General features: G+C 42.3%; 1 protein-coding gene across 2 annotated transcripts in view; it reads right to left on the bottom strand.

The window, feature by feature from the left end:
• WDR41 (WD repeat domain 41) overlaps nucleotides 1-13834 on the bottom strand; it is a 40562-nt gene that overhangs the window by 11068 nt on the left and 15660 nt on the right. The window contains exons 7-9 of one of the 2 annotated variants that reach the window (XM_073344181.1): nucleotides 10704-10766; nucleotides 8940-9032; nucleotides 5900-6084 (exon numbers count right to left, since the gene is read on the bottom strand). In XM_073344181.1, the coding sequence (XP_073200282.1) occupies nucleotides 5900-6084; nucleotides 8940-9032; nucleotides 10704-10766 (341 nt within the window). Of the gene's footprint in view, nucleotides 1-5899; nucleotides 6085-8939; nucleotides 9051-10703; nucleotides 10767-13834 lie in introns of both variants that reach the window. The other variant, XM_073344180.1, reaches the window with a different exon arrangement.

Here is a 13834-nt window from a genome sequence, read left to right as displayed (position 1 = left end):
GCTTTTGTAATGAGCCAGCCCTCCCAGTCCCTATTCAAGCCCAAATTAATGGTGTAAAGTCTGCAAATAAATTTTAGTTCTGCTGTTTCTCTTTGAAGTCTGTTTCTGAAGTTTTTTTGTTCAAGTATAGCTACTTTCAAATCTGTTATAAAATGTCCGGGAAGATTGAAGTGTTCTCCTACTGGCTTTTGTATGTTACCATTCCTGATGTCCGATTTGTGTCCATTTATTTTTTTACAGTAGGGACTGTCCGGTTTGGCCAATGTACGTGGCAGAGGGGCATTGCTGGCACATGATGGCATATATAATATTAGTAGACGTGCAGGTGAATGAGCCTCTGATGGTGTGGCTGATGTGGTTGGGTCCTCTGATGGTGTCGCTAGAGTAGATATGGGGACAGAGTAGGCAACGAGGTTTGCTACAGGGATTGGTTCCTGGGTTAGTGTTTCTGTGTTGTGGTGTGTAGTTGCTGGTGAGTATTTGCTTCAGGTTGGGGCGCTGTCTGTAAGCGAGGACTGGCCTTCCTCCCAAGGTCTGGGAGCGTGAGGGATCGTTTTCCAGGATAGGTTGTAGATTGTTGATAATGTGTTGGAAAGGTTTTAGCTGGGGGCTGTATGTGATGGCCAGTGGTGTTCTGTTATTTTCCTTGTTGGGCCTGTCCTGTAGTAGGTGATTTCTGGGTACCTGTCTCGCTCTGTCAATCTGTTTCCTCACTTTCCTAGGTGGGTATTGTAATTTTAAGAATGCTTGATAAAGATCTTGTAGGTGTTTGTCTCTGTCTGAGAGATTGGAGCAAATTCAGTTGTATCTTAGGGCTTGGCTATAGACAATGGATCGTGTGATGTGTCCTGGATGGAAGCTGGAGGCATGTAGGTAAGTATACCAGAAACCAACTGACCGCTATAGGGTGGTGTTTATGTGACCATCACTTATTTGCACTGTAGTGTCCAGGAAATGGATCTCTTGTGTGGACTGGTCCAGGCTGAGGTTGATGGTGGGGTGGAAATTGTTGAAATCCAGGTAGAATTCTTCAAAGGCCAGTCAGCCTCACCTCAGTCCCCGGAAAAATCATGGAGCAGGTCCTCAAGGAATCAATTCTGAAGCACTTAGACGAGAGGAAAGTGATTAGGAACAGTCAGCATGGATTCACCAAGGGAAAGTCATGCCTGACTAATCTAATTGCCTTCTATTATGAGATAACTGGTTCTGTGGATGAAGGGAAAGCAGTGGACGTGTTATTCCTTGACTTTAGCAAAGCTTTTGACACGGTCTCCCACAGTATTCTTGTCAGCAAGTTAAAGAAGTATGGGCTGAATGGATGCACTACAAGGTGGGTAGAAAGTTGGCTCGATTGTCGGGCTCAACAGGTAGTGATCAATGGCTCCATGTCTAGTTGGCAGCCGGTATCTAGCGGAGTGCCCCAAGGGTCAGTCTTGGGGCCGATTTTGTTCAATATCTTCATTAATGATCTGGAGGATGGTGTGGATTGCACCCTCAGCAAGTTTGCGGATGACACTAAACTGGGAGGAGTGGTAGATACGCTGGAAGGTAGGGATAGGATACAGAGGGACCTAGACAAATTGGAGGATTGGGCCAAAAGAAATCTGATGAGGTTCAACAAGGACAAGTGCGGAGTCCTGCACTTAGGATGGAAGAATCCAATGCACCGCTACAGACTAGGGACCGAATAGCTAAGCAGCATGTTCTGCAGAGAAGGACCTAGGGGTGACACTGGACGAGAAGTTGGATATGAGTCAACAGTGTGCCCTTGTTGCCAAGAAGGCCAATGGCATTTTGGGATGTTTAAGTAGGGGCATTGCCAGCAGATCGAGGGACGTGATCGTTCCCCTCTATTCGACATTGGTGAGGCCTCATCTGGAGTACTGTGTCCAGTTTTGGGCCCCACACTACAAGAAGGATGTGGAAAAATTGGAAGGAGTCCAGCGAAGGGCAACAAAAATGATTAGGGGTCTGGAACGCATGATTCATGAGGAGAGGCTGAGGGAACTGGGATTGTTTAGTCTACAGAAGAGAAGAATGAGGGGGGATTTGATAGCTGCTTTCAACTACCTGAAAGGTGGATCCAAAGAGGATGGATCTAGACTATTCTCAGTGATAGCAGATGACAGGACAAGGAGTAATGGTCTCAAGTTGCAGTGGGGGAGATTTAGGTTGGATATTAGGAAAAACTTTTTCACTAGGGGGGTGGTGAAACACTGGAATGCATTACCTAGGGAGGTGGTGGAATCCCCTTCCTTAGAAGTTTTTAAGGTCAGGATTGACAAAGCCCTGGCTGGGATGATTTAGTTGGGGATTGGTCCTGCTCTGGGCAGGGGGTTGGACTAGATGACCTCCAGAGGTCCCTTCCAACTCTGATATTCTATGATTCTATGATTCCCATGGGTCCATATGATGAAGATGTCATCAATGTAGCGCAAGTAGAGGAGGGGCGCTAGGGGACGAGAGCTGAGGAAGCGTTGTTCTAAGTCATCCATAAAAATGTTGATATACTGTGGGGCCATGCGGGTACCCATAGCAGTGCCACTGACTTGAAGGTGTAAGTTGTCCCCAAATCCAAAATGGTTGTGGGTGAGGACAAAGTCACAAAGCTCAGCCACCAGGTGTGCCGTGGCCTCATCAGGGATACTGTTCTTGACAGCTTGTAGTCCATCCTCATGTGGAATATTGGTATAAAGAGCTTCTACATCCATGGTGGCCAGAATGGTGTTTTCAGGAAGATCACCAATGCATTGTAGTTTCCTCAGAAAGTCAGTGGTGCCTCGAAGATACCAAGGAGTGCTGGTAGCGTGGGGTCTGAGGAGAGAGTCCAAATAGCCAGAAAATCCTGCTGTAAGAGTTCTGATGCCTGAGATGATGGGGCGTCCAGGGTTTCCAGGTTTATGGATCTTGGGTAGCAGATAGAATACCCCTGGTTGGGGCATTCCCCACACTGACCCTGCAAAAGCTGAATTGGGCCAGGTGGGCCCAATCGTCTAATTAGGCTGCAAGGGTTTGGGGGGGGGAGGAGGAGAGAGCTTTAGGTGGGATGCAGCTACTTACAGAAAAGCTTACCTGTGAGGGACAGCAGAGCTTTTATCCAAGACTGAAAATTGGAAGCAGAAGAGGCTGCAGGGAAAAATCTGCAGTCACTCCCTGGGAGAAGGGAGGTATGTTTGGAGGGGCTGTAGAGATGAGTTACCTAGAATTATTCCCTGGGAGGAGGGAGTAAAGAGACTAGCAAACTCAGAGGAGTGGGGAAAGCTAGGAGGTATGGAAGTGGCTCAGGGAAAGGCAGCAAGGTCCAGGGAACAGACCTTGGATGCTGTGTAGAGGGTCCCTGAGCTGGTACCTGGAGGAGAGGGTAGTTTCCAGCTTCCCCTGTCTGCCACTGTGGGAGTGGCACTGAGGCGGTGAAGCAGAAGACTACCTGAGACTGCTGGAGAGCAAGAACCTTGATACACTCCTCCAGAAGGGGAAACCACAATAGTGACCTGGCTGGAGAGCTGAGTAATGAAGAGGACACTACGGTTCCTGGAGCAATAGAGGGGCTGCAGAGGAGAAGCTGACAGAATGTAACCGGTGGAAGGAGCATCGTCCTGACCGAGCTAATCTCCAGAACCACAAGGAAGCAGCTCTGACCAGCAGGGAGTAAAGCAACCCATCACACTTGCCTAGGCCAATTCTAGTTTAAAACTACATGTAGAAAGAAGAAACTCTAATAAGTAAGTTTAATATCTCAAAGAGCAAGAACTTGTACACAGGACCAATTTACATAAACTACAAACACTAGCAACAGCTCTGGAGTTGTGGCACACACAAAAGAGATTATTTATGCAAGTTTACTGCCAGCTTTGTCACAAATGATTTGACAAACTTTTCTTTCCTCAATAAAGTATCTGAATGAGTTTGCAGGAAAACAGTATGTTCTGAGGTATCTTAATACCATTTTACCTGAACTATGGGGTTTGGGCCAGTTTATTTCAACAATTTTTTTATTACTACTATTCTTTATTTATGTTGTGGTAGCATCAAGAAGTCTCAATAAGGAAGATAAGCCCCAGTGGGCTGGGCTCCTATAATGAAAGATGGTCTCTGCCCCACAGAGCCTCCATGGTATTTCAAAGTCTGGAAGCACTATTGTTTACAGCAGTTATATTATCTCAGCAGAGTGTAGGGATGCTGTACAATTACTAAAACATAACTGTACAGTTCCCCCTCATTATGTAATGATGTCTGGTTTGTATAATCACTGTATTCTACATGGATGGCAGCCATTATTAGCCAGAGGGCAGTATTCTGCAGAATCACTTTACAATTATTCTCAACAAATGCACTGTAAATAGACAGATCTGTCTGGGAACTTTTTCCCAGCATTCCCAGCTGGTCTTCTAAATTTGGCAGAACCAAGCAATTAGATCTAAAGTGGCCATTTTGTGCCTGTTTTACCTTCCTCTCTTCCATCTGATGAGTATTGAGATCCTCTTATGTTTCCGCTCAAGCTTTCCCACTCTTGTACCTCATAAGACAGCACATTCTCACAAACTACTATAGTCCTTCTGGATCCCATACCCAGAAACAGTTGCCCATATAGAGATGCTTCTTCACTCAATCCAAATAAAGCAGAGATAAATAAAGAACATTGTTTTAAAAACAAAGAAAATCAAGCTGCATAACAGGGAAATAATTTTGTTTAAAGTATTTAAAAACCCTTTTGACGATTTCCTTCAGACCAAATCTTGCTCTCTCTGGAGTTCATTTGAACTGTGCAATTGATTTCAATGAGGACTAGCTCTCTGATCCCTCCTCTAATCAATTTCTTCTTGTCTACAGGCTAGCAAGGTTCTCATCATTTCCACAAGAACTATGCTATATTTGGATTTACATTGGGTTAGCTCAGCCTGTCCCTCCCAATTTAATTTTGACATTCAAATATATTGTCATTATTCTGAGGTGAGCCTTGTCAACCAGTAAGGAGGGGAGGAGATGAAAACGAGGGGGGAGATGAAGAGAGTAAGGGGGGGGGAGCCAATAGTGTTTTTTGGGAACAATTTTTGTTTTTTTGTTAAACAATTTCCCTTTCAGCAGTTTTCAAGCCCATCTGGGGAATTTTCTCCTTTCACTTAAAACTTGATTTAACTAAACATGCCCTAACAATAACAATTTGAGGATGCTTTACTGCGCACAAAGTAATAATCATGTCCTGGGCCGAGTTTCTTGGAAAGAATGTGCACCCTTGAGTTATCACTGACGCATTATAATAAGCTCTGCAGTTCTGGACTCATCTTTGCAACCTTTTCAATCAACTAAATTGGTCAAGTCTCTTGGAACAAAGGCAGGATAATTTTTTTTACTACCATGTATAGACATGTTCACAGTCTGGCACAGACTGTAAATATGCCCTTTGTTTAATTCAGTTTATTAATTTTAAAGTGCCTACAGCTAGAACAGTCTGAGGAGCAAAGTTTGGAGAAGCAAACCAAAAAGTTGGAATAACTTCATTTCACTGAAACAGGCACCTACCTTGTTTGGTTTTTAAAACCAACTTTAAACACTTATTAAATCAGCCTTTGACAATTTAAAACAAATTAAATGGTAATTGTTCATTGTTGCTGTCTGCTAGTTCTCAGGCTGAGTCTATTAACTCCCTGTACTGAACTACTTAGAAATAGCATTGGGTAACTGCCGTAACCTTGTTAGTCCAATGAGCAAAACATTAATACTATTGACTGCATTAATAAATAATATCCAGTTCTTAAGGTAGCTGAGTAAATTTTAAACAAACATCACTTATTGCTTGCTAGAGTAAACTGAAAATGTTAACTTAAAACACTCTGCTTTCTATTATAAAGTAAACTTCATTTTTTATTTTTGTTTGGTTTGGTTTGTTTAAGGTTTTTACCTCCGCATCAGATGTTAAATGCTGAATTGAAACTTCATGTTGCTTTTGTGACAATTTAATTTCTTGTTGTGTGACTGTGTGGAAAGAGGGGTCCCATGTGTTGTGCTCACATACTTGACTTATCCAATCCAGTGCATCCCAGACTATCAGCTCACCCACATGAGAGCCAGTCACAAAAGTCAAATCTAGACAAAAGCACAAAGCCGCATATTATAAATAATGCATTTCAAACTAGGAAGCTGCTCTACAAAAGCAACAGCTAAAATGCTGCTAGATAAAACCTGTTTGTAAGTTAGTGACTGGAGTTTGTAGTATGTATTTGGTTAGGTAAAATCCTCTGTCCTTTCAAAGATGTTGGTAATCTGATTTCCTTTTATTGATATAAAATTAAATAAATGTTTTGCAAAACAAATCAGAAAGGAAAGCATTTCAACTTCTGTAATGTATACCATGACAAAGAAAGGCACCAACAGCAGAAGCATGCACAAATGCTAAGGGTTTTTGTCTTCACCCTGCATGAACAGACACTTATACTTTATTGGTGATTCACTGGATCATCCTCTCTCAGGCAGAATATACAAGTTATTTCTTGGTGTGGAGAAGCTAGATAACCTAGAATGTATGATAGGTGGTGGTGTAGGATAGGCATTATTAAACACACTTGTAAATTGGGCATGTTGTGAGACAAAGATCATACGCTCTTGGGTACAGGGACACAGGTGTGTGAAATCTAGGATGGAAGCACCACCCAGAATGTTCATTTGGACCTTTATGGAGGTTGAGTTTGAAGGGTCACTGTTTGGCTCCTGACTAGAGAGGGCCAGAGAGCTAGACTATGATCAGGAAAGGAAGCATTGCTGGGCTCTTAAAAGATTAGGCTTTCCCTCCTAGAGTAAGAAAGAGAGGTTATCAAAAGCTATTATGGTTAATCTGGTTGAATAAAAAAACTTAACGGTTTCTCAAACCCAAAAATGGGAGTGTAGCGGGGTGGTCACCCACTCCAGCCTTAAGAGGCTTAAAACAGCCTGGGGAGAGGGCTGTGGCAGGGAAAGAAAAGCGGGGCTGATTGGGAGAAGCAGCCTCAGCTGGGGGCCACGCCCCAGTCAGGCTGCGGCTGGCTTAATCAGGGTCCAGCTGGCCCTTATAAGAGGGCAGTGGGCCAGGAGCCCACAGAGTCTCTTCTAGCTGTGGAGGGAGATGGGCCTGGCTGCTAGGGAGCTTGAGAAGGTACCTGGAGTGGAGCAGGGCTGGGGGAAGGCCAGAAGAGCTGGGGAGCTCTGGCCTGGAAACCTCCCAGGCTGCAGACCTAGTGGAAGGCCAAAAAGGGTACTGGGCTTGCAGGGGGCAGCCCATGGGTAGGCAGAGGCAGCAGATCCAACCCCCCCCTCACCTGTAATGATTGGCTTATACACTGCAGTCTACCCCAGTGTGTGGGGGCTCAATGGTGACTGGCAATAGCCAAAGACTGAGATGAGGTGGGGATAGTAGGTGGGGTCTCCCTGGGGAGGGGAGACCTAAAGACTGTGGGGGTACTGCCAAGGGTCAGCACCTTGGGTAAAAGGGGCACTGGGGTCTGGGAAGGACAAGGGGGCCTGTGGCAAGAGGGATACTGGCCTGCAGAGGGTGCTCTGGAGGCTGGAAGAGCTAATTCCCTGAGAGGCCAGCAGGAGGTGCTGCTGGCTGTCTGCACCCCATTACAGGGAGATGTAGTCAGTGGATTCTGAAGAGATCTACAGAGCCCCCAACATAGAGTTAAGGAAAGCAGCCAGGATTGCCCAATATTTACAGGTAAATGTCCTGAGAGAAAGGAAAGATTACAGGAAGGAAAAAGGTTGTACCAGCAATCCAGAGATATCAGTGTTGAACAGTGTGTGTGTCCATGAAGGGGTGGGTTGTGGCAGCTGGTTTCCCCCACTCGTGGTTTTAGAGGGTGGGGTTGAGTTGTCTACCATGATCATCACATCATATACATAGAGCAGTTAGTGGGGTGCCTCTTTAAACCCAGCATTGTTCAGCTCCTGGGATCAGAACCAATGGAAAACTGTGGGGGGGAGGGGGGAAATCTCATAGCTCTTGCTATTCTAGAATCTAAGCTTTCATTTTCCCAGTTTTTTACCACATTGCACCAAAGAGGCCATGGTGCAATAACCCTGATGCAAGAAGCTGCTATGCCAAATCCACAGGAATCCTGGGCACAGGTAGACTTGTAGGGAAGGGAGAAGCAGGAGAGGGTATAGCAAAGCCAACATAGGGGCTTCTACAGCAGGGGCGAAGTTAGGGCAACTCTCAGGCCTACCCTACCCATCAGCAGGGGCTCTATCAGCTCCTGCAGCCTCTGTACGGAGAAGACACACACTAACTCATCTTGGTCCCTGTGCCGGTGGAGGGATGAATCTGGCTCAGACTCCTGAGCTGTTCGCTTGTTCAGATGGGTTTGCATTACTATTGAACATTAAGCCAATTTAAAGCAACACTAAAATCATAACTTGATTTTTTGTAAGATTTGAGTGTCCATAATGTGCTGCAAACTTTTTTTTAAAAAAACAACACAACATTCCTTCAAACTTTGTAACTTCTATTATAACAACCTCCCATAGTCATCTAAGTTGAGCAATTTTAGGAGGTCATGGAAGGGAATGATAGAATGGTGTTTTTAAACTTCCAATACAGCAATAGCAAAAAAAACCACAATACAAACCATGAATTGGAATTCTATTTCTGTCACTGACATAGGTTGTGACTAGTCCAAGGCACAGAGGAGCCAATCTGGCTTAGCTTCCCTATCCATATAATAGTGATAATAGTACTTCCTTCACTGGGATGTTGTGAGGATGAGTTAGTGTTTGTGAAGTCCTCTGATATAAGAATTTCATAAGCATCACTATATATAGTTTTTAAATTTGACTATCTTCACAACTCCATTTGAGAGTTCCTCTAGCGGTTAGAAAGCTTTGCTCCAGTTATGTGTCTGGCCATATGCAAAATAAACTTTGTAGCTGAAAACATTCCACTAATAACCAGAAATACTAACTAGTCTTACCATTGACACTGACCAATGAGAGGATATTATCTTGATGGTCAACCAGGCGTTTTACTTCAAGGACATCCCAACCTTCAGAGCCCTCTGTGGAAACTACCAACCTAAAAATTACTTAAGATAGGTGGACAAATTTTCTAAATAAGCATTATCGTTTGTATAAAGTAAAATGCAGCTCTGTTTAAATGAGGAACACAACTATGAATTAAGTATGCTTTAGATGACGCAATGCAGTATGTACTATACAGTTTAGGACAGTCTCTTTTGTGAGGGTTTCAAAGTGCTATGGGCTGCTATGCTCCAACTATATATTTTTTACCTGCTTAGCAAGAGTTACGATACTTTGGTGGTGATGTAATATTGTACCTGGTCTCCTGCTAATTGGAGTTCTCTTCAGACTCTCACCTCTGAACACATTTGGAAGACACTACGTGCTGTGATCTTTTTTAAAAAAAGACTCCTCATGGATGACAAACATGTAATCCTGTTATTTTACTTTGAGCTCTGAGAGTGTCTAGTTATGTGCTCTGGGTAATATTCCCTGGCTGGCACCTTGCACGCATAAGCAGACTCTAGAGATGCCTAGAAAGGGTAAAGAGTCTGGATTGGGGGCTGGGGAGAGGTGAAAACAAAATGGAAGCTCAGATAATGAGTTCCAGAGCAAGGTTAAGGAGAAATTTGTCTCCTGTATTAGAACTAGGCACCAGGGGTACTAAGCTACCAAAACGTATAGAGCTGCTACAACCAGTGTGCACACATTTTGTTCTTAGAGACGGAAACAAGTGGGAACTTGGTATAAAACAATTTTAAAATCAAAAGACCATGATTCATTATCATAAACTTGAATTAACTGTAAATCATAGGCCATTTACTAAGCCATATAGGAACCAAAATGGATCTGTACAATAATGGATATGGTACTAGTTAGGTAATGACACTGCGTCATGCTGAAATTTTAAAATGACTGAATGCAAGTAACTAAGTTATGAAAGAAAGACTAGATGCATCATTAAACCACTAATAATATTTAAACTGGAAAAAAGTTAAGCAGCTTAATAAAATATCCACACTTTAATTTATTTTCCATCTTGTTTTTGTAAACAGCCGTTTTCTTTGATCCATTCACATCAGCCCCATTTCTCCCTCTTCCCCACCCCCCATCTGCCCGCTTACTCTTGACAGGATATTTTAGCTTTAGTTCAAAATACTTTTATCAGAAATGGTAAAATGCCACCTGATTCCTAATTTTGAAACACACAGTAAGCCAGAGAATCTCATCCCACCACAAAAGTGTTGCTGAGAGTGGCTGAGACATAACTTTGCAGAAAACAAGCAAAAGAAGTTTGTTTGTTTTTATTTTGTGGGTTTTTTGGTTTTAATAAAGTGCAGTGGCTGTCCAGTACTGGAGCTCCAATTGCATTTTACTACTTCACTTGCAAGGGGACCGGACATTGAGTGTTACTCTCTACCAAAAAGCTGAATCAGAAGCATTCTTAAAACACTAGTTTTATCAGTTGTAATATGAAGTGAAAAAAAATTTTTTTTTAAACAACATAGCCAGCAAGGCAGCCCAGATTGGGGAAACAAGTATATATATTGGAAAAAACAAGGAAGGAGGGAGCTGATAGTGGCATCTGGCTCCAATTTTCCTAGACAGTTTTGATAAAATGCTTGTGTTCTTGCAAGCTAGACTTTTTCTTTTATGCAGTAAACCTCTTGAATATTTTGAGGGTTATGGGAAATTACGTTGAAATGTAATATACTCACTCAACTCTTTGCCAACAGCTGCTGCAACGCAGTTTTTAGGCAATTCAACCAAAGCGCTGATAGCTTTAAAAACATCCATAAAGAAAGGGAAAAGGTTATTCTCCATACAAATATAATGCAGTTAAGAAATAGCCCTTGTTTCATCATTCTCAAAATTAGGGACTTTAATATAAGAAAGGTTAGTTCCACATTCTCAACACACAAATGAGAGGCAAATTGATATTGCGTATGTACGGGTAACACAAATACACTGTTAAATATATCTTCTATGATTTATCAATTCATATGTATTTCAAAACATTTTAACAGTAGCTTTTTACAAACAATGTTTATGTTTAGTAAAGACAATGGGCTAGATCCTCACCTGGTGTAAATTAGCAAGTCTCCATTGGCTTTGATGGAGTTATGCCAATTTACACCTGCTGGCTCTCTAACCCAGTATGTTTTACTTCCTAACTTTAAAAAAAAGTTAGAGACAAAAAACAGGCATATTCTGCCACACTACACCATTCACATTATTTTAAACGCTGTGGGCCTGATCTCCAGAGATGCCGAGTCCCACTTGAAATTAAAGGGAGCTGCAAGTCTACAGTGCCTTGGAAAGAATTAGGCAATATGACAAATCTCTTGTAACGAGGGATTTTGTCACCATTACAACTGTAAAATGACCTAAATGCTTGTTGTCTTGTGGAAACTGTTGGACAAATTTAGAACATGAGGGCATTCAGCACCTCACAGCATCAAACCCTTTCTCAGGAAACTGTCCCATAAACTAAGAACAGCAGTGGTTTGTGACTGTCCACCAGGCAACACTATATACACTTTAACAGGTTTATAACTGTTTTTATTAGCCCAATTACAAACTGTTGGCATTGTTTGTAGCTCTAAGCTATACAGATATATGATTGTGTGATTTGGGTGCATTTTTAATTTGCATTTCTTTTTATTGTATGTGCTGTATGTAAAATATAGCACAGCTGATTTTTATAGGTAGTATTGAGTCCACAAATAAGGTAAATCAATATATAGTTAGATTTGTATGCCTTTACTCCAAATTTCTATTTCACATTGTGTGTGTATACAGAGAGAGAGAGAGAGACACACACACACACAGAAAGGCAGATAAATCATATTTGTATAGATTTATCTATTCTAATTTTAAAGATCTAAGATTACACATACTTATGCAGAATAGCAACATACAGATAGATAGTACTCCTATAGCAATTAAGTTAGAATAGGTAAATTCAATGATTACATATACAGGACATTTTACATCCATATCTGCTCGCTCTCTCTCTCTCTCCAGATAAAATGGAGATTAGTGAGATTCTACTCTAATCTTCAAACCAACCTTATGAAGTAACTAGTATCTATCTCTTTCACATGGGGAAACTGAGGCACAAACATTTGTCTGAGACCACAGAAGGAGTCCATGTCAGACCTGGAACTAGAAGTCAAGAATTTCTCACTTCCAGTGCCATGCGTTAACCGCTACACTATCCCCAACTCCTAGCTTTTGAAGTGTGTAATAAAACAAAGGCAGACCAACTCAAGCATTAGGATAGGTGATGTTTCTCATATGAAAACTCAGCCTATCTTTGTGATCAGGCCACTGAGGCAATGTTTAAAGATGTAACTGTTACAATTGCAATGTATTTCATAGATACATTGGGGAAAATGAGTTCAATATTTACAGATATTGCTGCACCAGACCGTAGCTCTCACGGTCCCAAATGTGTGACCCTTCTCCTCTTCCTCCCTCTATACCATTTCCTTGGGTGTTCTCACACCTTTGTAATGAGGACTCACAAATCTGCCTTCTCCCTCCTCAGCTGTCTCTCTACCTCCCTCCCTCACATCTTAGCCTGTCCCTCAGACATGTTCTCTTGGATATCTTACTATGAACTTAAATTTAACATTACATCTAATCCTTCCTCCCAAACCCTTCCCACTCCCTGCTTTTTCTGTCCCCATGAACAAAATCACCATCTTCCCACTCAGGTCCATAACCTGGGAGTCACTGTCTAAGCCTTGCTTTCCCTTGGTTCACAGCTCCGAGGCTGTGTCCAAATATTGCATTTCTTCCTTCACAGTATTTCTAAAATCAGATATTCAGTTTCTATCTAAAACCTGTATATAAGTCCTCCTCCTCCTATCAATTACTACCACTGCTTCCTATCTGGCTTCTGTATTTCCCCATTCCCCCACACCTGCTATGATCATCTTCCTGGCCATAGCTCTCCCTCTCTGAATCCCTTCCCTGGCTTCCTCTGTCCCACCACATCAAGTTCAAAATCTTTGCCCCCACTTTCAGACCTCTGCTATGGTCTGCCACTGATTCCAGCCTTGACAGCTTATCTCCCACTGCTTCTCATCTTCTTCCATGCTGCCACTTATGTGTGAATGCCCATCCTAAACTGATCTCTCAGGCCACTGCTTCCTCCTCCTCCAAACCCCTCCACAAACAGCACTTCTTTTGTGCCATCTACATAAGAGGTCAAGGGGCAACTGGGTACAGGCATACATTTTTATATACTTTATTTTTTTCATAAGAAATGTATGTAATACACATTAAAATTGTGCATAGTTAATTGCATCCCCTTTGCCACATATCCTTCTTGTCCTCCAAGACTGTACGGGTGAAATCGCTGACTTTAATGGGGCCAGGATTTCACACAAGCTTTTTTGGGGTAGGTTCTACGTCGTTTTATCCATTTGAATTATAGCTAGGACAATGAGTTCCTAGTCTGAAGGGAGTTCTCTTAGGTGCTAGTGCAATATAAATAAGAACAACTAGCTTTATGCTGAGTGAAAGACACACAATGAGGTTCAGAGCAAACTGTTTGAAATGCTGTACAACTATCTTTAACTTGCACAAAGTTCTCCAACATCTACACTCCAGGAATAAATAGTAAAATACAAGCAGATTGTGAGGGCTGGAAGTAATACTAGGTCTGAAATGAGTGGCTTGCCTCAAAACTTGGAGGTAGGAGGTTTAAATTGTGTATCTGTGTAATTCTCCTGTGTATATAGGGCTAAAATATCTCTGGTCTCCTATTTTATGACAGGTATATGTAGCTATTTTGGCTCCAGCTATGTACTGAAAAATTCCAGTATACTAGATGCCT

The sequence above is a fragment of the Lepidochelys kempii genome, chromosome 5, assembly GCF_965140265.1.
Source record: "Lepidochelys kempii isolate rLepKem1 chromosome 5, rLepKem1.hap2, whole genome shotgun sequence".
NCBI lineage: Eukaryota > Metazoa > Chordata > Testudines > Cheloniidae > Lepidochelys > Lepidochelys kempii.
This window is presented reverse-complemented; position numbering and strand designations above follow the sequence as displayed.